This window comes from Haliaeetus leucocephalus, unplaced genomic scaffold, assembly GCF_000737465.1.
Source record: "Haliaeetus leucocephalus isolate CR32 unplaced genomic scaffold, Haliaeetus_leucocephalus-4.0 Scaffold351, whole genome shotgun sequence".
Classification (NCBI taxonomy): domain Eukaryota; kingdom Metazoa; phylum Chordata; class Aves; order Accipitriformes; family Accipitridae; genus Haliaeetus; species Haliaeetus leucocephalus.
In genome coordinates this window covers 3,987,083-4,014,079 of record NW_010972787.1, presented here as the reverse complement: position 1 = coordinate 4,014,079, position 26,997 = coordinate 3,987,083, and the positions used below count along the sequence as shown (strand labels likewise).

General features: G+C 39.3%; 1 protein-coding gene across 8 annotated transcripts in view; it reads left to right on the top strand.

Annotated features, from left to right (window-relative positions):
* The window catches only part of ATP8A2 (ATPase, aminophospholipid transporter, class I, type 8A, member 2), a 310,653-nt gene that overhangs the window by 145,449 nt on the left and 138,207 nt on the right, over positions 1–26,997 (top strand). For all 8 annotated transcript variants that reach the window (XR_774672.1, XM_010572662.1, XM_010572661.1 and 5 more), the window contains 2 exons: positions 5,200–5,383; positions 9,657–9,767. Coding sequence is in view for 7 of the 8 variants with exons in the window: in XM_010572662.1 (XP_010570964.1) it covers positions 5,200–5,383; positions 9,657–9,767 (295 nt within the window). In the remaining variant the exon portion in view is untranslated. The remainder of the gene's footprint in view (positions 1–5,199; positions 5,384–9,656; positions 9,768–26,997) is intronic.

Below are 26,997 nucleotides of genomic sequence, written 5' to 3'. Positions count from 1 at the left end.
GTCTCTTTTTATACACAGTTGGTAGTCTCAGTTGCTAGTTCTCGAGCAGAACCCTGTCTTCATTGGGTCCTTTAGACTTGAATGAATAAATAAAACTAATAATTTTCTGAAATACTGCATTGTAATTTCCCATCTGTGGCTTATGTCTGTATACTTTGAAGCATCTGCAATGATGCAGCTGTAGTTTAAGGGCCTGTGTAAGAAGTATTATATACAATTGCCATCAGTTGTGCTCATGCATCTGTAACTGTGCAATAAATACAGATATGCATAGGGACAGAGTTAAGAAACTGTTTCTCACTTCCTGCTGATAGTATCTTGAGGAGTGTAGCTGACCTATGTGACACAGGACAGGTTGTGCTGATTGTGTCCTTCTCAACTCATTTGTGACTGCATCCATCTTGATACATTAGATGAAGTCTGGGAATAAGAGGGGTAGCTGCCTTGCCAGATGGCAAGAAGTGCAGTAAAGGAATTGATTTGATTTAAATCAGTTGCACTACATTAAAAATTGAAGTTAAAGCTGTATTGTATTGCTTTGCTTTGTTAAAATGTGTATTTTGATGTTTTGCTTCTACTTAGTTTTGAGGTTTTAAAAATTTTGCTACCAAAATAGGTTTCTAAATAAAATGTTTGCTATTTATTTTTTAAAATACCACCACTACACCAGTTGGGGTGTTGGGGTTTTTTTTGTGTGTATGAAATCTTTCATTGAAAGATGACAGAGCTGATATGAACTTGTGAATTGCTCTGGTTGTCCCACAAGTATTCCCAGTGAAGAAAATTGAACGGGAAGATCCTCCATCTGTGCCTGAATTCTCTTCCTGAAGAAATCAAGTAAGCCTGAGCAAACCTTCCAGCAAAATGCTGAGTAGAATCATAGTATATCTCAAGTCAGAAGGGACCCATAAGGATCATAGAGTGCTCCTTGCAGGACTACCTAAGACTAAACCATATGAGTAGAACCTTTCTTAACAGGCAAAACATATCAGGTAAGAAGTCTGTTCATAAACGTGTGCACCCAGGCTGAAGAAGTAAATGCAGACTGAAGGTTTGAAGCCATTAGGAGCTCATCTGCAGAAGTCAGTGGGAAGCCACTTAACATCCTCTGTGGAAACCAGCTGCGTTCCTGCTCTGTGCTGTGCCCTGTGCTCTTTTTTTCATGAGCTTCCTTTAAGTACAAGAGGGACCTCTAAAGTATTTACTGATAGTAACAGTGTAGTACTGCATTATCTGGAAACCACTTACCTCTGCCTCCTTCCACAGTTTCCGTATGGATTTAAGTGACCTGAGGATAATTAGGTCCATATCTTTCTGAGGGTTCTTGGCTCTGGGCTGCATTTCTCTCCCAGCTTCTTCCCAAGGTACAGTGCTTTGTGCCCTCTCTTGCTTCCACATGCCCCATTACAGAGGAAGCAATGTGGTATCAAGGCATCAGTCATCTCCTTCGGGGTGGAAACTGCTTTCTGTATTAATCTGTTAAAGGTGCTGATAAAGACTAAGCAAGTTGGAGACTGAGGAGAACCTTCCATTTTTCCATATCAGTTTTTACCCTCTCAAGAGCAGGGCTACTGGAAGGAAGTCCCAGAGGTGGGCAAGTAGCAGGTCTGCTCTATGGCTGACACTTGACTTTATGCGTCCCTTCCATCATCCATAAACACGTTACGTTGCATAGCCAAATGTTGAATGCTAAAAACTTTATAAAGCTGCAATCTTCACCCCAGGCATTCTGCAGCCCAAACAGGTTAAATTCAGATTCTCAAGGAAGCATATTGAGCAAGAATCTGATGACTCAACCTGGTCACTGTAATTGTGGTATTTAAAACCTGACTTTTTTTTTTTCCAGGAGTATGCATAAAAGAGAGAATCCGTCTAGACTAAGTTGGTTGTATCTGTTGTCAAAAATGCTTTTGAGCAGTGACAATAAAAATAACAAGTATAAACCAACATTTCCAGTGAACTCTTTTGAGTTGCACTCTAAGAACCTTATAAGAAGCACTGCTGTCTGACCAGTGAATGAATACATGAGTAAGCAGAATATTTTGATGCAACTGATGTCTTGCTCACATCTTAATTCGTATTTGGGTGTATATCAAGGCAAGGCTTACATCCTGATATTGCTGCGGTGAGGTCTGCAGTGAAAGCCAGGGATGTTCCACCAAATGATAATTACCAGTAGTTGCCTGTCGCTGCAAAATTTTTCTCCAAAGTAGCTAGTTCTTTCCTGGCGCTTTTTACTTTGAACTTATTCATTTGTCCAGGAATCTTTGTGAACTTGGCTATTCTTCCTCCCCTTCCAAGATACCACCTGGGGGAAGCTGCAGGTTAATAGTGTCCTGTGCTATAATCTTCCAGTAATTCATGTAGACAGCCTATCAAATGTGCAGAAATGGGCTGCAGCTCTTGATCATCTGGCTAAGGGGATTAATGTCATCTAATGCAGTGTGTTGGTCCCAAATACATTACAAGGAGCAGAAGAGGTAGGGAGGCTGAGAGTGTGAGTTGGAAGAGGAGGGGAGTAAAACCCCTCAGGAAATCAGTAGCCATCTCAATTTGCAACTTCTGTATTTCATCTACTGTGTGCAGCAAAAAGTGTTCCCTGGAGTTTGGGGCTGTACTTGTTGGGAAGGTGTCAAAGAGGATGCCTGCTATAAAGCTTGTGTTTAGATTAAACACATAATCCAGTAACACTTTGTGCTGAAATATTGTCTTTGATTTCATCTTCTTAAATCAAGTGCAGAAATATTTTTGGTGTTTAAAATATAGATCTAGTGTTTCCTGTAGCTTGTTTAGTCTTACTAGGAATATAAAGATGTTAGTCTTTAACTGGGTATTATATAACTGTGGGTATAATTAACTTTATTTGGTCAAGAAGGTAAAAGCATACTCTGTGTACATTATGTACTAGTTGATAAATGAGTTTATATTGAAGCATTCCATTGATTTGACAAATAATGGGTCATTAATGGCAAAGTTGACTTAAAATCTGAAGCCACACCTATACTGCAGGCACACAAGTGAATACAGGATATATTAGCTTGCCTGACATGTCGCAGCTAAACTGCACTAGAACAAGCTCAAGCATCTCTGCCACATTCTGGTCATGTCTGAAATGTCTGTAGACAAGCTGCTAGTTTAAACTACAGAATCAGAGATGCTGTTCACAGTCTGTCTTTTTTCATTCCCTTGTTACTTTAAGCCTATTTGAAACCAGGGAACAACTTAGCTATTTCTATTGCCATGTAACTGAGAACTAAATGAACACAAACTGGACTTCTGAGAGACGTGTGTGTCTGAGGAGGGTGTTAGCAGATATGCACAGTGCTCAGCTGCAATGAAATAATTGCACAAGGGGACTGCCAAAAGTATATGGTCCTGTGCACTGGAGGTGCCCCTGGGGCTGGTAATGGGGGTCTGTGCACTTGTCAATCCCATCCCTCCAGCACTGGCTCCAAGTCCCTTTGGAGTTCCGATTTTATGGCTTGTGGTCCTTGTTGACTCCTTGCTCTATGCTTTAGTATTTTATTATGTGAATATTGGCGGGGGGGGGGGGGGGGAAGATGTGTGTGCGTGTGCATGTATGTATGAGAGAGAAGTTACAATTTTTTGTAGCTATGTTCAGAGCTGCTTTATAACTACAAACCAACACCTTTCATGCATCGTATGTTAGTTAGTGTGTTTGGGGTTTTGTGTTGGTAATTTAACTGGGCCCCTACAGTGCCAAGTGGTGTTTTCATTGCCAGGTAGAGTGCTTAATAAATCTATCCAATGGTATTAAGTAAATTTTATGGCCCAGTCAACTTTTTCCTGTTTTCAGCTTTTAGGAACAGGACAGCTGCTAGACTTTTCAGGTGGTTTAGTTCACATGTGAATTTTGAGCCCAGCAAATTTTTCTTAAGAACTTTTTCTCCCCCAGTTACTCATCAAGTTATTTTAAGAGGTGATCAGCACTAAACAAAATCAAGGCTATAAAGCAAAATGCTGAACAAGATAACTGCTTTTTTTTAATCAGCAGTAATCCAGCCGGGTGTATTAAAAGGCTGTGTAAGTTGCTCCCAGAGGATGTAGACTCTGGAAAAAATGCCATGTAAAAAATCTCCGTCTCTGCCGTTCCCCAAGCTCCCCATTCTCCCCCTTTTTTAATAGTAAAGCTTTTAGATCAGTTACTTCTTTTTTTTTTTGAGTGTTATGTGGCTGACTTGAGATGTGGAAAAGTTTTGTCTAAAGCTTTATTTAAGGGAATACAAAATAATTTGGAACTTGAAAACTGATGAGGAAAGGAATTAGGGTTGTTTGTACAGATGGGGTTAGAATGGAAATATTTAATCTACATGTAGGTATTTCCAGAATACCTCATATGATTTGGTAACCTGATCCACCTTTTCCATGAAAAAAGGGTATTTTGAGTGTCTTATCCAATTTAGTAGCCTAGTCCTGAGTATTTTTCCACTTCTCCCTGGTTTAGGTGAGTTTAATTCTGTTGAATTCCATGAACTTTTATCGAACTGGAACTGATGTAAAATGAGAGAGGGATTTTGTTTTTGAATTGGCGTTCAATAATGTCATCACTGAAGTCAGAGTTGCACCAGCATGCAAGGTGTATGTGAGATCAGGGAGAGGCCTTATTCTTTCCAATCCTAACTGGATAGTCTGAGATCGGAAAGATGGCCCTGGCAAGTGGGCAAGTAAGCTGGAGGAGGAAATAAGGTAAGCCTGCAGTACCTTTTGCCAAATCACTGAAAATGTCTGATTGATTTACTCTCTGAACATATTAGTGGTGTTTCTCCTTCTGGATGGAGATGCACTGTTGACAGCGGATAGGGAAGCCTGCACTGTTAATCTCTAAACCATTGTAGTTGAAGAGGTAACTCCCTTCTCCGGTGTTCCCAATATAACATCATTGGTGTGTGCCAAAGTGTATCGCGTGGGGCTGGGGGAGGAAAACAGAGCTTTGAAAGCTTTCATATCTATTTGGTCTCTTTTGTATAAAATATGAGCAAGTAAATAAATGTGAAACTATTTTTAAAGCTACTTTCTCCTGAAATAGTTTGGCACAGGTTCTGAAACTTAGTTGTTGAATAAAGGAACTTCCCAGCAACTGCCCTTTGATTACTTCTAAATGTAGATTACAGCTGTTCTTTTGGGAAAGGCACGTAGCTCAGCATGTGAGAAACTGACACCTTTTTCTCTCCTTTTCAGAGTATCTCCTCTACAGAAGTCTGAAATAGTAGACATGGTCAAGAAATACGTCAATGCCATAACACTTGCCATTGGGGATGGTGCCAATGACGTAGGAATGATCCAGACAGCTCACGTTGGAGTGGGGATCAGTGGCAATGAGGGCATGCAGGCAACCAATTGCTCGGATTATGCTATTGCACAGGTCAGAGGCAAAAAGGAGCAACTGCCATATCCTGTTGTCAGAAACGTGCTGCGCAGCCACGTGGTGCTTGATGGCTTCTCCTAGCCTTCAAGCTAGGGGCATCTCTGCTTGTTTCCTTTTCAGGGTATCTGTCTAAAACAGATATCTTGGATGTATTTGGGGGATTTGTTATTACAGTTTTGTATTCTTCAGGGCAAAGCTCCACCTCACCTCAAAGTTTCAGTTTCCTCCTGTCTTGGCTCTTCAGTAATCAGGAAGAGGCACTTCGTGTGATGCTGATGTTAACATGCTTTTACGTGTAATTTATCTCTCTTGGTGCAAGCTGTTTTCTCTTACTATGAGTAGGCATTATAACCAGGTATGTAACAGTTTGGCTGTTTGGAAATACTTATTTTGAGGTGTCTCCTCCATTTATTTTTGTTTTGTTTTTTTATTCGGCCCCCACACCCCCCCAACGTATCCAAGAATTGGTCACAGTTCTAGAGCTGGCCAACGTTTTCAATTTAGGTATGTTAATTTGAATGTTTTGGGGGTGAGTGCTCCCAAACTATCCCATCAAATTCAGCACTGATTACTTCAGCTAAAGAGGAGAGTAAAAAGCCTTTTCTTTGTTTTACTGAAGAAACCAAGATGTAGAATAAAGATGTAAAAAAAAAAAACATAAGAAAGGAAGGAGGTGCTACAGTTGCTGCACATCCTCTGAATGCTATTTACAGCCGAGGTGCTCTGTGTATGTGTTTGAGACTGATTGCAGGGCAAGAACAGGCAGAGCTGACAAAGAAACACAGATGATCCACTGTCTCCTCGGTGATCTGTGAGCATCAGCTGATGTTCCCTTCTGGTAGGGTGTAGGTAGATTTTCTCTACCAAGTGATATGAAATGTTATCATCTTCTGATAGTTTCAGTAGAAGGTGAGGTTTTGAAAAGGCGTGCATAATGCTGCTGTTTGCACAGATAGCTGTTTATTGTGTTAATCCTGCTGTGAAGCAAAGTGGCAGTCTTGTATTGCTGCTCTGTTCTGCAGTCTGATGAAGCACCTTCGGTTTCAGGCTTGAATAACTGAGACCTTTCACCAAATTTATCTTGAAAATTTTAGACTGTTTTTCAAGGGTTTATTCTGTCATAAACAGTGGCATATTCCAAATACACAGCACTATAGGAACTGCCATAATTATGAAGTCCATAGTATCTTGTAATGACTTTCTCATTTTTAACTTCTGTAGACTATATATTGCTTCTGCTGTGTAACTTAATTGAATGCTCTTTGCTTATACTTCCTCAGATCATTTATTACTTCAATTTTAATAAGTAAGCGTATAAGCATTGAGAGTTTTGTCCATAGAGGGCCCTACACACTTAATTCCTTCCGTGTTAGTTGCAGTAACATTAAATTGAGGAAGTAATTCCATGTCCGTGTGTTGCTTCTGCATTAACAAACCTCCTGTCTTTGGATTTAGTGTTAGAATATGGAAGTAAGTTGCCCTTGTTTTAAATTCCAGTCAGGGAGTTACTGACAATAGTAATGAATCTTCTTAGTTCAATATGAAATAGAAGGTTGTCACCCAGCACAGAATTTTAACTTTAAAAAATTATTGAAACACTGTGGAACTTTGTTTTTTGTGATTGTGTAGAGGAGCTTTGTGCTGACTAGAAAACGTATAAAGGAATCCCTCTTGTAAAGGAGACTAATATTGTATGGTAATGTGTGTTTTAAAAAAAGTGTTCAAAAGAAAAACTTGATCTCTGTGGGTTATATTTCTTTCAGTGAAGACATATAACTCCCACTAAAGCATTACTGTATGTGCATGCCTTGAAGGCAGAGTATGTTCTTATTGAGTAATTTAAGACAACCACTATAATGTGGCATCTCATGTTCAAATGGTATTTCAAACACAGTGGTGCCAGAAGTAGGCACTTATGGAAGAGAAAGTCTATATATAGGCTTGTTAAGGATTCCAGGGGGAATCAAAGCATAAACCAAACAAAAATAAAGGTAACTGTGTCTGACTCTACTGCAGATAGTGCAAGGAGCATCTGTTTGAATCATCCTTTTCCCTTGAAATGACACTGCACCAGTGATCCATATTTAGAGAATGGCCAAATCAAATGACCTGTTTAGAGAGACAATAGTAGAATTCAATAACTTTTTTTCCTCAGTTAAAAGGCTTTATCATCTTAGTCCAGAGAGCAGCTGGTGTCTAGGGACTGTCTCATTTTCTTTGCTAGGGAGACTTCTTTCTTAAACAAATGTTCATGTTTCAGGTTGTTTGGGTTTTTTTGTTGGGTTGTGTTTTGTTTTTTTTTTTTTAAATTTGGCTTGCATTTTGGGTGCATTTCGTTGTCTTACCCCTGCCTCCATCTTGACTAAAGGATGAGGTGATGCCATGTTGGGCGGGAGTATCTTTCTAAAAGATAATCTCTGTATAAAAAAAGTTATGCTAGGGTTGATACAGAGACAACTGAAAACTTACAGAAACTTTTTTGCAGGTACGTTGGCCAGATGATCATGATGTTCCCTTCTGATTTAAAACTCTATGAATATAGTAGTGCCCAAACAAGGGCAATGTCTTAGTAGACCCCTATACCTACAGTTGCTCAAGTATGGCCGTAGCTGTGCATTTGCATAATTTCAGTGACCAGCATCAAAACAAATTAATTCCCTGTCACGTCTTAATGGGACTCTTCACCAGCGTGAGCAGGCTCAGAACTCCGTTATTTAGGTTACTAATATCTTCCTTGCCGTGCTACGCTGTGCTATGCAGTGCATTCGTTTACATAAGAGTACAGACAAGAGAGTGATTACTGGTGGGATTTTTCTTGCCTTGAGCTCCAGAGAAGACTACATCTGAGGTGGTCACTCGTTAGACTCAGCAGAGAGAAATTTTTAGGGTGTGTCTTAACTATTCTCTACAAGAGGTGTTTAGGGTGACTTGTCAGGACATAGTGGCAAGTTTCCCATCACTGCTGATGTGTGTTGTTAGTGAATTTTGATGAAGAAAGTTGTAGCTGTGTTGCATATTAACTGAGGCGTTAGGTGTCTAGTAGGTCAACTACTCCCTTGTGTGTGTCCCACTTTCAGTCCTGACTCAAGTTAGGCAGAGACTGAACTGTGAAGCTTGGTTCACTTACATTTTCTCTCCTTCTTCCTCATGTATCATAACAAATCTGAGTTGCTCATGCATGGGAGAGCGGCTGTTCTTACAGGATTTGTGGTTCACTGATTTCAGTCCTGGAAATCATGGGAGCAGAGCTATCTCATGACAGTCCTGATTCATTACTGTAGCTTTCAATTTCAAATAAGTTTCGGTTAAAATACATGATCTAGAATCTAAATTTAGGAAGTCAACCTTTTCCTATCAAGTCACTCAGTGGAAAAGGAAGCAAACCAAACAATGGTCCCACCTTAGTGTCCAAGAACCCTTCAGGTATACACGTACTGAACAGTAAATCTAGTCACCAGTTTGAGCTGTCTGTAACTGGACAAAAGAGAAATGGTGCAGGCCATAAAAAAAGTTCACTGACAAAGCCAAGACTAGAAAATTACGTGTTTCCTAGGCTGTGTTGTGAGACTGCTTCTATAAAAGTCCATTTTCATAGAGAAGCTGAATAGAGAAGCTGAATTTGAGCTGTAGCTGTGATTCAAACAAGCATTAAAAGGTATCCATTTTTACAAGATTCATTTACTTGTCCTTTCTGGCAAATGCTCCTTCTTTCTTTATACAGTATTTTAGGTGCTTTGTATAACACAATTGCATACATTGTGTGGGCTGAAAATGTAAGTATGCATTGTCTATAAAAGACTCTATGCATCTATTCTTTCACTTGTGTTCCCACCTTGTACATTTTATTTCAGCTCAAGACAGTTGTAACTACCAGACTGTTCACTTAACAAAGAGGAAGGAGATTCTAAACCTTGTAATCCCTCTAACAGAGGAATCTTCTTTGAAGAAGTTCACGTTTATATTCAATCTACAATCTATGTTAACCTTGCTTGATTTTGCTATTAGGATAGCAATACTAATTGAAGACTACTTGCTGTTTAAAGCCAGTGAAGACCACTTAAAAACACTCGGAGGTTTTGCTACAAAAAAAGCTTTTCCTGTAAATATTTAAAGTGTTTTTTGCATGTATGTTCTGCTAAGCTATTTAAATAGTGCACTTGAACAGCTTTCATAGCTGATCTGAGTGCTTTTTCTGAGGGCAGGGGTTTACTTTAACCAATTTTTTAAAATAGTTCTTCATATATGTGAAAACTTGTTTTCTCTCTTTCAGTTTTCCTACTTGGAGAAGCTGTTGTTGGTCCATGGAGCTTGGAGTTACAATCGAGTTACCAAGTGCATACTATATTGCTTCTACAAGAACGTGGTTTTGTATATTATTGAGGTAAGAGTAACTAAATGGATGGGTCTTACTGGTGCTTACTCCTCAAATCATTTCTTAAAAAAAGAAAAACTCATCCAAATGGATTGAGCCAAAAGGACTGACTTTTTTTTTATGCTTAACAACTTAAAATTCTGTTTCCTTTCTCAGATTGTTAGTTCACTTGAATCTTTTAACGTTTGCAAAAGGAAAACTGAAGGTTTCAGTACAGTGAAGCCTTGGATATGAGATGTCGGGGCAAAGTTCATTCCTTCTGTGCAAATGTTCATATTGAAAGCTTCTTTGTATTCATGGAAACACTTCTATTGGAGCTTATATTTATAAAACTTGAATTTAGGGATAAAATTAAATTAAAAGTTCATTTTGTAGACTTGGGAAGAACTCTATAGGCAAATAATAAACTAAGCAAAAACTATAGCTCTTGCTTCCAAATTATAAAGACCATAGCTGGAACTGAAATTAGGTTGCCTTGTTTTTCAGAAACACAGAACATAATTTTGCCCTACAGTGCCAGTGAAATTATAAAATTAATCAGGGTCTTTGATTTAATAATTCTTAAAATGTAACTGTTTTGAAAAATGAATTGCCTGAACATGTCAAGTAGTGAAACTGGATTTCAAAGAGGGCTGAATACGGTTATGAACATTAATACACTGCATTTCAGCCTGCTTAGATAGGAGTGTAGTTATCATGCTTCAGGATATAGCCTTGAATTTAAGAAGGATCAGGAAGGGATGTTTATCTTGTGCTGTTGCCTATTTAGAAACACATGACAAACTTGAATTCAATGAATTGGTCACTTGAGTATCAAGTGGTCACTTGGTACAGCAATTTCCACATTGTTCATCAGTTTTATTTTATACGTTTATGTATGTATTAGGTAGGTTTGCTATTTCTTTTTACAATTAAGCAGACATGAGTGAGGTTAACAGATAGGAAAATTAGAACATTTTTTATTAGGCAGCTAGTTATATCAATCACAGGAGGTAATGATTAACTAATGTTTTACTATTCAGTGAAACATATCGTGGTCAGTGTGTGTATACCTGACTCCCTCAGGGTCTTATCATCTTTTATGCATGATGTTAGGCTCTTAGAGAACAAATACGCTCCGCTAACTTGCTCCATTTTTTCCATGCTAACTATTTCTGAATTAGCTGTTGGCTGTTACAATTTCAACACAGATTACTCTGTTTACTGCAAGAGAGTTACACTAGGCCATCAAAATAATGGCAGTGTTTTGCTGTAGTGAGTGAGAGTAGGATAGTTGAGTGATATACAGTATGCTAGCTTTGTGAAATAATACACGAGTTAATGCTTTTTTCTAAATTTTAAGCACCCAAATCTTGACTGTGCTCCAACTCTTTAGCCAGATTCTCTGCTGAATTTAAAGCAGTGTTCTTGAGATTTCACAGGTGTGTTCTTGTCCTAGTGTAGAAGCCACCTTCACAGCTCTGAGACGAATTTAGCATGCTTAGATAATTAAGATTTGCTTCACGTTTTACTTTCTGAAAGAGTCCTTAATTTGACTTGGTCTGGTCATAACTCATGTTTTTAGTAAGGATTTTAGAGTGTTGTTGGAGATGACAATAATCTTCATTATTGTCCAAAAGAAATATAAATCTAAAAAGTTTTCTAGGTCTTTGTTACTGAGCATGGGAGTTGATGGGGTTTTCCCTGAATTGTTCAGAAAATGCTTAACAGCTTCGTGATTGCCTTCTAGGATTTCTTTCTCCATTTGAAAATTAGTTTTGAAAGTCCTGCTTCTTGCCCATTGTATCAGTCTGTGTCTTTGCTTCCTTTACTGTCTGACAAGTAAATTAAGTTCTGTATCAAATGTTGTATGGTGAAATTATGCCTTCCCATGTGAGCAGCTGTGGAAGGGGTTGAAGACAGGTGAAGGCCTCTGGGACCTCCAGCCTGAGGTGGCTTAATCATCTTACCATAGGGAGAAATTTTATTAGCCACAGATATCACTAGATGATACATAAAATGCAAGTCTGCTCCGAGAATGTCAGGTCAGATGTTCTTTTCACTGTATTAGTCTGTGTTTGGTTCTTTCTGCATACTGTACTGAGGCAAACAAGCTTTTGTGTCTCCTGATGCCCTTGACTGAGGGTGGGAGTCGGTTCCGTCTAACACCTGAGCACTGAAAGCTTCAGCCCTGTGCCTTGGTTACCCCTCTGTGCTCACGCTGCACAGAAGCTGGGACCAAGTTTAAGGCTTAAAGGAGACGAAGTGACAGAAGAAATCTTGTAGACCTGCAGCAGTGGGAAGAGCTCAGTTTGGTTTTAGTTGCCTTGGTGAGTTTCTTTACTAGTGGCCTTAAGGAACTTCCCCTCCAAAACTGTATAAAACTAGCCAAATTGCCTGGGAACTGAAGAGACAACCAATTTTGGTATCCTAGGGATGCAGAGAAGAGAGAGAAGAGGTCTCTAATTCCCTTCTTAGCTTTACACAAAGAAAGCTGAGTTGTTTTGTATTTCTGCTGTGAGGCTTGGGAGCACTGATCAGTTTGTGGTTATGGAGTGATGCTCATGAAAGAGAAGTTCCGTGAGGGAATAAATCCTTCAACTTGAGAGAATGGTAGTTGAGTGCCCAGCATTCCTGCACTGTTGCTAGTGCATATGGTATGTTCCTGATTGTTTCCCAATGCTCTGGACAAGTTTAATATTTACCTGCACTTCCTGCTTGGATCTGTGGTGTATGGGGAATATTCTTTTAGCATTGTAATGAAACGGGGATTTGAACTTGAACTACTTTCTAAGTAAATCTTCTGAAGGATTGTACTGAGTAAATATTTATAGAGTTGAATCAAAAAGCACATCGGTGAATATGACTGTCAGTTACACCTTTGTTACTGTATCTGTTTTATTTCAATGAAGCTTTAACACCTGAGGAATAACTACAGTAAGCCTTATGTAAATGGATTTTGCAGCAGTGAAGCACTGGGGCTCATAATAATTTTTATTCCGTGATACTTTCCAAATATCAGAGATGGTACTCAGGCTTAGCACACAGAATACCCGGACAGAACTTGCGCAGACATACATTGAGGTTAAACTTAGGTTAATTAAACAGTGATTAGTGCTTGAGGAGAACATATTGCTGTCTCCTTTCGTAGCATCCCAACATTGGTATATTACAACTCCTAACACACTTTGAAGTTCATCTTGATACCTATCACTTTTATACCAGGAGGATCCAAACTGTGGCATCTCTGAAACATTAAATTTCATCAGCTTTCCTTTGGCTTCTGGGAAAAGCAGTAACTAAAATACAGGATTTGGTGGGAAGTGTACTCAGGTGACTGGCATCATGGGCTTTACTCCTAGGAGATGCTGCTGGGTTAAGGCTGGTGCTTACCTTCCTGCAATGGCTGATTCTTTGTGGAGAGACAGGGAACTGTGTTTTCAGTTGCTTTGACAAGACTAAAATGTGCACGCATATTGGGACAATTTCATGGAGGTAGAGAGCTAATATAGCAGAAGGCAGGCCTTGTAGTTTAGTGATTGCAGGGGAAATGGAGATTAAGAGTCTATTTTCCCTCTCCCTTGATTAGGCCTTCCTAATAATTTTTTGAAGAGGTAAATTTTAAGTCATCAAAGTGATAAAGCTTGGTGAAGTCTGAGGAGATTTTGGGTTGGCTTAACAGCCGGAAACTTGATGTTGCTCTTCTTTCTCTGACCTGATCTCTCTTTCCCTTTGCATTTCTTCATCATCATCTTCCTGCCATTCTCTTAGTTTCCCCCCTTGATTTTTGAAAATAGAAAACTCAGTGAAATATGAATCGAAAGCAGAAAGAAAAGCGGGTCCTGGAAATTCAAGTCCTTTCATCATGATTCTTAGCCTGATGCTTGAACCCTTGCATGTCACCACTTCCAAGATGCTTCAGGATGTAAAGTTGGGATACCCTTAATTACGGCCTCACTTAATGACAGGGCGGTGCAGAAACAAGCCTTTCCATCCACAGAGCTGGTTGATAGATGAATTTATGCCCTTTCCCCACCCTCGCTCTGCTGGGTCTGTCCTAACAGTGGCAAGGGAATCTACATAGAAGGCTACCGAGATGGCTGCAGGGATGAAATGCAAATATAAAGCCCCCTCTTTGGTGTCCATTCCTATATTTCCCATGTCTGGTTGCAGTAACAGTGTGCACTAAAGCTGTTACTGAGGAAAGCCAATAGTTCAGCATCATCCTGAAGTAGTAGGTCAGTGACAGGGTTTTGGCTTTTAAAGATTGACAGACAAATACTTGGGCATCATTACAACACACCATCTCATTCAATTATTTATGTAGCTGGCTTTAAACTGAGTAGTGGAACAAAAGATCTGTTTCACAGCTGTTGAGCAGATATATTTCACTGGAGATGACACAAAGTTGTCCTGATGACATCAGAGCTTTGAAATATAGCTGATTTCACATGTAAAAGAATAAAGGAATGTTGTTTTCATGTCATGCTTGGAGAAGGAGAAACACAGCAAGATCAAAGGTGATATAAGAAATATCAGGTAAGAGTTCAAGGCAGTTGGAAATGGTTCTGTGGAAACAGTAGCATGGAAGATAGCTTTCAGGCCAACACAGTGCGCAGGAAGAACGTGCTCAATACTTCACTGGAACGTGTTGTTTATCTGAAATGTACTTAATATGAATATGAACCTGTATTATATATTGCAGAATTAAGGGGAAGGTGGAGAAATAGGTAGTCCCTGTGTCAAGGTCTGGCAGTGTAGGGCCATGACAGAGAAATGAATGGCAAGTGGGAAGGGGGGGGTATAGTGTACATATCCTGATGGTGCGTTATTTGCTTTTCTGCCTTGAGAATCCAGAGCTAAGGTGTAAGCGCAGATTGGAAAGCTGTTTCTTTGTGGAGGCTGAGGGAAATAGTACATGTGAGCGGTGTTAAACAAACAAGATAAATGCACTAAAAAAACAAAACACCAGGATCATAGTTTCTCTTTTAGAGCTGAATTTTCGAGTCTTAAAAGCTGAGTAAGCACAATGCCTAGATAAACATGCTTTTAAGTAAGTGGTGATTTTGTGAGTCCAGCAAGGTCTGGCAATGAGAGCTGTGAAGTGCTCCACACACTCTTACTGGTCAGCACTTCAGACTAGCTGATAGCACAAGCAGTGAAAGCACACATGAAACGCTGCTGCATGAGACCTTTAATTTGTTTTTCCCTTTTTCATGCTTTCCTATCAAACACAACAGGTATTTTTAAAAATATGGAAAGCAGACACAGGAATTTTAGCCCTCTTATCCAAAAGGCATGCAGAATTGAGTGCATCTGATATAGTACTAAAAAATATATAGCTTTAACACTTCTATGTGCTTATCCCTGATTTATGTAATCTGACTTACCTACATCCCTGTACTTTCTGTTTGCAATTGACTTTGCAACTCTGAGGGTACAGCCAGGCAATAGAAAACCTGAAGCATGGGTATTTTTGCAGTGAGTTGAGAACTGAGGTGTAGTAATTGTCAGTCATAAAAAGCAACTTTGTTAAAGGATAAGAGCAGTGTTTTCCCCCAGTGTTAAATTAAGAATAAGAACATCTGGTTGTAAAATTCTGTGACAGGGATAATAATAATAATACAGGCAGCTAGCTGTCTTGTCATTCTTATGTATTCAGATGATTCAGTTGCCTGTTCAAATACTTCAAATGTCAGTAGGCATTTAATAGTCGTTACTTCTGTGTGCATGTACTCAGTTGGTGTGGTAAGCTTAAAATACTCTTATCATGATGAAGCAAAGTAGGAACGTGTGTGTGATTTCCATTTTATATAATTTGGAAACCCAGCTTTTGAATTCTCACAAATGCATGCATATCCTGAATGAGTAACTTATTCTCTGTGGACAGGTACTTTCAGATGGGTAAAAGGTAGGATTCAGTGTCCTTAAGGTTGGTATCAGGTGTAAATTTAGCTGCCTGAGAGAAACCAATGTAGTGTCCATGTAGATGGCCCTTATAGATGCTCAGCTGTATGGGACTGGCATGTGTGCCACAGGACCTGCCAAAGACCTTCACCTGTCTGAAGCAGCAGCAGCAGCATTATTTGTAGTAAGAGGTTTATGTTGAGGTAACTGAATCCTATCCAGAAAGTGAAGGAGTTTTATTTCGGGATTGGGGTTTGTTGTTGTTGTTGTTATTGTTCGTTTGTTTTTGAAACATGTAAAAAGAAAGGAATCCAAACTCCTCAGCTTGGATAATGTTAATCAGTTCAAAAAGTGCAGAATATTTATGGAAGTTATAGTACAGAAGTTGCAGACCTGGAAAGCACAGTAATGGACACAGTGTGAGGAGCAAAGCATGTGAGACTCAGCACTGTCTCTTGGTAATTTTTGGAAAAACAGGTGCTTATTTTTCTCTTTCATTGTTCCTTACCAGTCTCCTACAGAGGTTTAACATGCAGAAGTAGAAGACGTAGGGCACGACAGAACGTTGTCCCCTTCCTGCCCACCAAAAAAAGCTAATTGTAGGCTCCAATTCAATAAAATATTGTTTAGTAGCAATAGTTACAGAAAACAGATCCTGCAAATAGCCTGCCAAACTTCTTGGAATATCATAAAATACAGTTGGCCAACCTAATCCAAAATTGGCTAGATAGTGCTTTGCTTTTTGTTTTTAAAAATATATCCTAATTCTTTCTCAGTTCATTTACAGTGCCTAGTTTGTATTGCTACCACTGACAATTTATTCCATATTTCAACCCCCTTGTTGTCTGAAGAAATTCAGAATTGCGTGTAGGCTGGTCTCGCAAACTTTAATCCGTGACTGACTTCTTGTTTTTTGGATTTGTAATTGAGTATGTTAATCCCAAGAGTTTCCAAGGAATTGGTCACAAAGATAAATCCATGCTAATTTTCCTTTCATTTTTAGTGCTGTGCACTGCACAGTGAATCATTAGAGAGTAGTTCATCTTCCCTGAAAACCAAATTGTCTCAACTATTAGATGGCTGGTTTTGAATTTTTTCCAACCTTTTTTGAAAGTGATGGAACGAGTACCAACATTGTTCTGACTTCTTATGAACACTGTCTTGATTACACCCTACAACCAACACAGCTTGTAATTTTTCAACATTCCAATTATAAATGATAAATTAGGTTCCTTAGCATGGTCTCAAAATCTCTAGGTGAAGTACCTACCAGGTTCAATATGTGTTGCAATAGACTACTTCAAGAAGATTAACTACTGTGATACTTTATTGGGCAGATACATTCAGAGTGCCTGGATCCATTTTTTGTGTATATTTATATATATAAGGGGTGTATGACAGGCACAGTGATTTTTTTTTCTTTTCTCCCTGTAAAATATATGCTTAATTTGGTATGAAAAATCTTAATTTCATATTTGGAGGGTTTATAACAAAGCAGTAATAATGCTGTTCTTCAAATTTGAGGCCATTAAATGTGAAATGTTAGCCATCTCCTGAGCAGTGTGTTCAAAGCCAGAATTCTGTCATCAGTAAGGGTTTTTTCGGTTTAACTGTGTCACTGATGAAAATACAAGTTAATGTTTAGAAGGGAGATAACCTAACGTGAGGAACCTTTTAAGAGGGATGCTAAACACGTTTTATGAAAGTTGGGAAAACCCAAACTTAGGGTTTTTTTTAATCAAACAAAACCAGCTTTGAAATTCAAGCGTTTATTGTTCTTGATTTCAACCCCACTTTCTTTCCAAAAGCCAAACCTTTTCACATCAAATATAATTGTTCTCATGGCTTTGAATATTCAGACTTGAAAAACATTGGCGGCCAAACACTGACCCAATCATACTGGATAACCTGCTGTTTTAATAAAAATAAAGGGGAACAAATCCTACTTTCCCATCCACCTAGGCCAATTCAGTGCATATGGCATTACTTGTGGGTACAGAGAAGGCCAAATTTCAAATTTGTATTAATGTTAAAAGAGTGCAAATAAACCTTATCAGGGAATAGTCTGTGCTTAGCACGTTCATGCTGAATTTAGCAACGTATGCTGCACTGCACTGAAGGGGGTAATTTTGAGAGCGCTTTTTTAAAATCCAACACCACATATACATAGATGCATATACGGAAATACAGCTTTTCACAAATATATCCTTTGGACCTGTACTGTTTTTCTTTATATCTGGCCTATACCCGTATAAATAGACTTCCTTTAGTAGAGACATTCCTGATTTACATGGGAATAAAGTGGAGTAAGGTTCTATGCATATCATATGCGTGAAGAAGGGGTTTTTGTCGATTTTGCTTTTTACTAGACAGAAGCCATGGGGTGGCATGTTGTAGGTGTGAGGGTTTCTTCTTTTTCACCTGTACCTCATTGCTCTAAATAGCTATGTTCAAAATGCATTTCTACAGCAATTTAATTACTTTTGAGAATGGTGGTACAAATGCTTTCAAATGAGGCTATGTTTTGCCAAGGAGGACTTGGTGATAGACCCTGGCCCCAGTGACTGCTGCCAAATCAGAACCAGTGAGTTTAATTCTCTGGTTTAGAAGCTTTGAGGCACTTGAGTTAAAACAGCCCTATAAGCATGCATGTTCTGTAACTTAATGCAACTTGGAAGACTTCAAGTCTTCCAGGGGAGAGAAAAGCAGAATTACTTTTACTCAATTAGCTGTATCTGCTGCAGTTAAACTCAGATGTTATCCTGGTATTTAAAAGCACTACTTAGCCTAGGTGTGAGGAGGGGGTTGCAGTTCTTATTGCACAGCTCTTTGTAAAGCATTTTTAGGTAGTGCCAGAGAGTTTGGAAGTGTTGCAGACGAGGTGTAGTACTGATTCATGAGTCATGCTTTTGTGCAATTTCACAAAATCCTTTAACTTTTTATTTAAGCCCAAAGTACTCTGAAATTTAACTTGGAGCCCGCTTTTGGAGGTGTGTGGTGGCTTGCCTGTGGGCAGTCCCACTGAAGTCACTGAATAGTAACTGCATTCTCTGCTTTCCTGGCAGTTCTTTGGACTAAAATGCGTTTATTTGTTCCAAGCTGTGCGCTGGGATATTGTTTGTTGTTGTGTGCTTGTGAACAAAAAGCGTGCTGGTCTGTGTGAGCTGCTTTTCACTTGTCTGAACTGAACAGAATTCTGCCTGGCTGCCAGCTGCTTGCCCAGCAGTAAGGTCCGGCTATATGGCTTGCTATTTTTTGAACATGAGTAACTCGATCATAACACTGAAACATTTTGTTGCACTGTTCAGTTTTATCATCTTGAAGCATTTTACTAGTACTCTGTCCCTTCGTTCTTAGGAAGTCAAGCAAAAAAGATACCCTTACCTGAGCTCCTCTGTCCAACAGGAGTCTCGTTGTCAACTTCTCCTTTCTAGTTGTTTAAGGGTATTTCTTTGGCATGTTTGGAGGCACACTGGAGTATGTTTTGAACAGCCACATTCTCTAGTGCATCGTGTAGTACAGATGCACGTAGTTGATGAGTTCGTAACTCTTACTGTCTTAATACTGCTTCACAGCCAACTACAAAAACCTTCTGAGCACTAGCTCAGAAATGTGGCGTCACCAGATTTTTTGAATATAAAATTTCTTTCCAGTATCTGCATTGTGAACTGAGCTGGTCCTGATTATTTTGAGGTTTCCTGGGGTTTTTTTAGGATCACGACCTAAAGAAGCTAGGACAGAGATCAAATTTAACTGAATACAGACTCCATTTTTAAATGCTGCTAGAAAATAATTTTGCCATTTCATTTGGATGAGCACTAATGATAAAAATACCTCTATCCAGTTTCACTAATTAACCACTAGAGATTATTTTATTTTGGGATTCATAAAAGGCATCTGTAACCTAGTTTAAGTGCATGTACAGGATTCAAAATAAAATATATCTTACATTTGTGAAGGAACGAATCTAGAATATATTTTGTTTGCCTGAGTTCAAGGTCTTGAACCAATTTTTTTTTAGCACAGCAGGGTCAGAGGTAAAAAATACACCATATCCTCCACGATCGGTCCAGTCCCCAGTGCAATTCTGGAGCAGCATAGGTGTTGTTTTCAAATGTGCTTTTACAGCCTCTTCTGCTGTAAAACCGCTGAAGTGGTTTGACTGCATTTGACCCAAGGGATATCTGCCCTGTAAGGAGCTAGAGCTCGGTGGCTAGAGACAGGAGAAAAGGAATTGTTATCACTCAGTGCCCCTGAGAGGCTCCATTCTTGTGTGGGAATCCTGTGTCACTTAATTGAACTAGCATTAGGATGCGTTGGACTGTGTGATAGCACACAGCAAGTGTAACAGCTTTGAGTAACCTGTCCAGAACAGGTTATTTTTTCACTTTATATTGAGATGCTAAGCACAATGCAGATAGCTATGACTATTTAAAAGCTTTTGGTTATTTATATGTTCTTTATATATGTATGCTTTTTATATTTCCTTGCTCTTTTCAACAAAATCATTTAGAACATATTAAAATGCACTAAAAATAGGAAATCTAAAAATACTAGCTAGTGATAGTATTACTTCTGAGTTATACAGTCTGTTTTTCTGAAAAGATGTGAAAAATGAGTCAGTTGCAGCTTTTTAAGCCCCCAGATATTCTATTGCCATTCCATAATGTTTTCCATTAATTCTCACCTTCCTCATTGTTTTGAACCTGATTCTTTTCTTGAACCATTGCAATTTGAATGTAACGGCTCTGAAGTAAAGGTATCCTGGACCAACATCTTTTTTGTTATTTCTGGACCGGGGTTGACAGTTCACTGCAACTGGCCCTGTGTCAGACAAGGAAGAGGAGAATCAGGACCAATACTTAAAGGCTGAGACCACCATAACCTTAACACATGTTTGTGGGTATACTTGCATGTTGAATACAAACATCAGTATAGTAGGTAGTTCTGGGCTTAAGCTAAACCCCCAGAACTATACCCCAAAAGGCACAGGGGCCCATTCTGTGGAAAAGCAAGAGCTAAGTGGTCTCAATGCATGTTTGTGTGTGTTACAATCCAGTTCTGCCCCATGAAGACAAAGACATTAATAACCACTGATGACTTCATGCTGTCAGAAGAGTGAAGGAGGTCAAAATTTGGTCTGCCAGCTTTTAAACGTGACTAAGTTATTTTGCTTGCTTTCTTCTTGCTGGATTTCTTTGCATTCATGCAAAAGCAATTAAGGATTTGGAAAGCGAGAAAGTGGAAATATATTAGCCTTAGCTTTATCTAAGTTCTGCAGGGATTCAGTGAAAATATATATATTTTTGTATAAACTATATAAATACTATGTGTGTAAGAAAAGAAATCTAATACGGTATATTCTTACCCCAAAATAAATAATGCTGTCTTTATTAATAAATGACAGTGCAGATTGATTTTTCTTAATGTTAACGGACTAAAATATGTAGATGGCTCGGTAGCAGCAGAAGTGTAAGCCATCAATAACCAGTAACACCTGAACCTCTCAGCATTATTTGTGATGATGGTTCCTGTCAAGTTCAATTTTGGTAGAAAAGTGAGTCTCCCTTTTGGGTTTACTAACAGTGTCTTGACCTTTTCTCCCTTTTGTTGCCAAGGAGTGACAGGTGTCTGGAGCAGCTAAGCAACATGACAGTCAGCCTGTGCTTTGTGTCAGCTGGCATTGATTAGTGTTAAAAAATGACATGTGGTTTTGTACTACTCAGAAATGTGTTTATGCGTATTAATACATCCTGATTCTTGGACAAGATAGGGGTAGACTATTGAGTTGCATTACTTCCCCTGTTTTATTTAGTATAGTGATGGAATATGTAAATGTATAAAATCTAGAAAATTTCAAGATGCGACTTCCATAGTGGCACCATCAATCCTTGTGTGCCTGCTGCGGTCTGGTTTGGTGGCACCGTGCCGTGCTGTGGCAGTGGGTCCGGCAGCGTTCTGCGCTGGGAGCTTTGTGCAGTGCTTGCCTTCAAAGTGCCACTTCAGTTAGAAAGTCCAAGTCCCTGCGACTGTGTTGTGCATGTTGCTATACCCGTAACTGGGCTATGCTCTCACCATCACTTGAATCCACAACCGAGCTGTGCTTTAATCTGACATAAATACACGCTGCCATTAATAAGGGCAGCCTGATCTTCATTTCTCCCCAGGAGCGTGTTCTTTTCCCCCTTCCTTGCCAAGGCACTAGTGTTTGCACAGCTGCAGGATGAGCTCTTTAAGGTTAGAGTTCAGCCAGATCATGTTCCTGATGTATACAGAAGTTCTTGGACAAGAAGCAGGACCAGCTCTTCTGATAGCAGTGCAGACTTTTGTCAGACTTAAGTGTACATGTTGTTTTAGTAAACTAAGGTGGGTGCTTTTGCTTGTGCATCTGCAGAGAAGACAAAAAATTTTGAAGGTAGAGCAGGTGAAGGGCATGAATCGTTGTTCCTAATAACCCTAGTAATCTTGTGGCATAACTGCTTGGGGACTTACCAACCCATTTTTCCCTTTTGGGCTGTTTGGGTATCTGTTACTCAGAGACATCCCAAACGTAGAGTTGAGGAAGAGGGAAGGAAGTTGAGAAGCGGTAGTTGATCCCAAAGGCACATCTGAACAAAAACCCTTTTCCCTATGTCAGTCATGTTTTTTTCACGTGCACAAAGCAGCTATGATCTCTCAAAAACTGAGAATACATTGGATACCATAATTTTAACAGAATGTGTGCACAATTACTGGATTTTGTGGTGTGTGATTTGTGGTATATGAGGGGGGGATCTTTAAAAATGTGCATTAGGCCATCTGGGTAGCAAGGAGGAGCTGGCTTGTGCTAAAATACAAAGTATTCCTGCAATGGAGGAGTGATAAAATGATAGCAGTGAAGGTCCTGGCAGACTTTGCATCTCTGGAAGCAGTTCCTACTATTTTTCAAGCAGTTCCTAATTTATGCTGAGTTGAAATAAGAAGGTGGGAGCAGTAAATCTAGGGGAAGAAGCAGGAATGTGTTACCTAAAACTAGGATAGTGCTTTGAGGGATACAACCTCAGTGAGAATTACTACTCTCTTCAAGTTGCCCAATATTGCTGAGAAAGCATTCTAGGGAAGGCATGAGAGAAAAGCTAGAACATTTTAAAATACGGATTAGGATTGAAAATCTGTGTGTTTGTCTTTTGGCTACATAAAAAGTTATAAGTAAGCCTGGCAAGCCCCCCATTCTGGGGCTTGGTGAAGAAAGGGGAGTGTATGCTGGTGGTCTGTGAAGGGTCTCTGGGGGTTTGTAAAGCCTGCTTTGGTTGGGGAGGAGGTGACGTTTGGATAGGCATGAAGCTCTCCCCTTTTAACATATCTGTCTCCCCAAGGAGAAGGTCTGTTGTCTCTCCAGCAATGAAGTCGTTAGCTTGGTTGCATTTTAAAAAGGGTAGCACAAAATAACGCAACTTTTAGTGTGTTGATTTTGATACTCAGATACATTGCTGGAACCTGCGTGCTTTCTAATGAATGACACTGACTCCTATGGCTTGTTTCTGCTTACTGTCAGGACAGCTACACCCAGTGAGAACTACTCACAAGTATGAAGATCTGTCTGCCTGGATGCTTGGTTTTGGGGGTTTTGTTTTGTTTGTTCTTCTTTCTTTTCAGTCTGACTTTGTTCCCTATAGAGCAGGTTGTTGGATCAGTAAATGATGGTGTGCTGAGAGCTCTCCTCTTCAGAAACTCAACACGATTCCTCTGGTCATTGCCTGTCACTCTTCACATAGCTGACCACGTTGTAACCTGAGTGTTGGTGACTGACTGCAGTTTTTTGGGTGGGGTTTTTTTCTGGTTGTGTTGACTGAGTCTCTCTTCCTATGTATTTTACTGGTGCATCAGCGGGGAATCATGCTCCTGAGAAGTTTCTAATGTTCCCTTTAACCACACTGGTATTCATTTAAGATTCATCACTAAATTTGTTATTCCTTTCTTATGAAGAAGCAAATCTACAGGTTTTTATTGCAGCCCCAAAGCAACATGCTTGGGCTTGTGCTCAGGCGTTTGATTGAATTTCTCATTTGCAAGGAAAGTTGGGGCTGCATACACATCTATAACATAAAATCTAGCAGTACTCCTGCATCTACTGCCACATTAAAAATAATGAAGATAGATGAAACTTTAATTTTCATATTTCTCCGTGTGGAGGTATAGCTGGAAGCCACTCTGGTGGGCAGGAAATGTCTGCTCTCTTCTGTTCAAACAAAAGTAATTACTATGTAACTGTAGTAAATGGGGAGAAACAGACCTTCACCTGCCAGGCTTCAGTTATTTTGAGCCCCTACTGGCATCAGTCATGGTAAACTACTGCAGTGAGTATGTATCTCATTCCAAAAGCAATTTTGGCAGTTGTCTGCCTGCTTAAAGGTATACCAAGAATGATACCCTAAAAAATGGCTTTTTTTATTGCATTTAAATAACTCCTGCTTCCATTGCAAATATTAAGTTCTCCTGGCCTTGTCTTGTGGAGTTTGGTACTGAGAACCAATCTTTTAAGGTGTCACTGTAAAAATAAAACTTAAAAAAACCTATCTATTCTTGTCAGCACTTCTGGAGCTGGTATAAATTTTGAGGGTTGGCCACATCCTCCACTGGGTGCCTGGGTCCTGCAGCAATATCATTTTGTGGAAGACGTAGGCTCATTCCAAGCCAGTGCTGTTACGTGTCTGGCACCTGTGCTGGGAGCTGCAACACCGCACAAGGGATAGTCCTCATTAAATCTTTTTTCCTTGAATCACTGCTTAGACAGTAAAATACAGAATCCCTTTTTATTTCACGGCTCTGCCTCTCCGCTGAATCTTTCAGCTTTGAAAAATAGTAGTAGAAGAAAAAGTAAATTTTTATGTGCTGTAGAAACTATATGAAATCACGTTTGTTTTAGAAAAGCTGCTTGAGTTGCAATCGTGCTTTGATATCAGTAAGGGGAGTGGTAATGTATCTTCTTATAGGATTTCATGTTTGATTCCTTAGGTTTGTAGCAATAGACAAAAAAGTATTCTAATTGATCAGTTCCATCAGCAGAAAACCATTTAGTATAGAAAGTAAAAGCATCTTGTTACATTTGAAGTTTTTGTTTCAACATGTTCCCAAAAATCATTAATTACCTGGTTTTGCCAAACTGTTCTAGGAAGTTCCATCCCCCAAAAATCTTTTGGAGTAATATCAGCATTGTTCAAGTGCTCTCTGCTGCATCAGTAAATCAGAGAAGAATTAGAAATTTTATGGCATTTTCCTAGAAACACACATTGTCCTGTAGCACTCATAGGTTTTTTCCTTCCAGTCCATGAAAGGCTTCCTTCTAAATTGAATGTGCATGTTTGTGTGTGCACCACCTGAAGGTGTCTTGCTTTACCATTCATAAAAATGTTTAGTGTCTGCTGCAAAGCAGAAAGGGTACTTTTATAAAAGTTGTCAGTCACAGCTGTTCTACTATGTTGGGGAAGAGGAGTAGGGGAAAAAAAGAAAAGCATAAAAATTGTACTAGTACCAAAATGAAAACAGACTTCCAGGTTTCTCTTTAGTATTTAAAACAGCTGCAAGTCCAGCACAGTTCCATTTGACAATTAATAGCTTAACATATTCTATTAATGATCAGTGAGTTTCAGCTATTTTCTGACAAGCATTTTTGAACTGACTCACTTGGATGCGCGTGTCCCTTTGTATCCTTGATGTATTTCTCAAAGAGGAGCTATTTCTATGTTTGCATTACTCTTGCCTAAACCTGTTTCCCAAACTCTTTTGAAATCCCCATTGTATGTACAGCAGGAGGCTATATAGCTGCAGTGTCAGACTTGGTAATTCCCAATGTCCCTCATCTTTAAAAGAAACCAGTTGCTAATGAAAATTTAAAAGGAATAGAGTAGAACAAGGGTGTTGCAATTAATGTTTTCCATATTTGAAAACAAATTGTGGTGGTGGTTTCCCAAAATCTGAAACAAGAATTTAATTCTTTACTGAACTTTGTGATATGAATAATATCTTCTGAAGGAGTATCTGTAGCCTTAAGAAAATGAATCTGATGGAGCCAAATCAATTGCCTTTGTAGTATGAGTGTAAAATGTTCTCACTTGGTGCTGCTGAAAAGAAAGGGTAAGAAATGAAACCATCTCACTGTTTCCTTTTTCCCTAGAATGACAACTTCCCTTGCAGCAGCAAGTCATTTGTGGTCGCTTTTCCAGTGTATTGATACCTGCTTTATGTAGTAATATAAAGTTTAAGGTAAACTGCTGTCACTTCTTTTTAAAAGGTCAACAACAGGTTGAAGATATTGCATTTGTTTTTTCTAGAAAATATGCATGTGAGTGAGATGGCATTGATTTAATGTTGGAAGGCAAAGTTTTGTTGAAAGGACATCTTGTTGGTGTACGAAAGAAAACCTGTCCTTGGTACTGGTTGTTTTCTGTAATCACTCTTAAACTTTACTTGGAGCTGCTCCTAAGAAAATCTACAGTGTATGCAACTTATGCTTAGAAGCCAGAATTTACAGCAAGGTTAAGTCATTCTTTTCTGCTGCAGTTTTCACCTCTACCATTCAGGTCTCCTTGGCTCATTCAGCTTTGAGCATGATTGAGAAGACAGAAATCTCCTGTGGGTCAGTAAGGGTGGGAGCAGCAGTGGATCTACTGCTGCGAAATAGCAAATCTGAACTGGACTCAGATCATCTTGTTGCCATGGCCCACTTCTGTATGAAGTGTGGAATCTCCCTATCCTTTTAAAAGAAAAGATTGGTCTTGCTTTGATTCATATTTAAATAAAGTAGCTTAAGCCCCTGTCTTCAGCACCATTGTGGATGCCTTCTTGCTGTCCAGAGTAAGTCAAGTAGATAGAGCTTCAGTACCAATTGTAGAAAGTGTTCAAAAATGTCATTGGCAAGCATTAACAGCCCAGGGTCTACACTGGAGCAAGGCTTTTGTCTAGACAAAATGGGACAGACTAAGGTAACTGTTAACTAAATACAATCCAGTTTCACTATAAGCAGGTCCTGCTTTCTGCTGAGAGCATTCTTGTACAAGTAATTAATAGATCTACTTGAGAACAAAACTCTAGCTTGAAGAGATACTGCTTAGTGAGCTGACAACTTTTTAGCTCTCCCAATCTAGAGGTTCTATGTAGCATTTCTGGCTGCTGTGCAGGTTGGTGCTCTTCGTTGCAGAGTTAGATGCCAGCTTGGGGGTTCAACCCCCTATATTCTCCTTTCCTTCCTTTCCTCATCTTCTTTCAGTTGGGCACATGCTGGCAACAGCAGTCAGCTGTGGCTTTAGGCATCAGTCCAGTTCCAGCCATAGTAGGAAAATTTCAGCTTTATAATGACAATCATTTCTTACCCCTC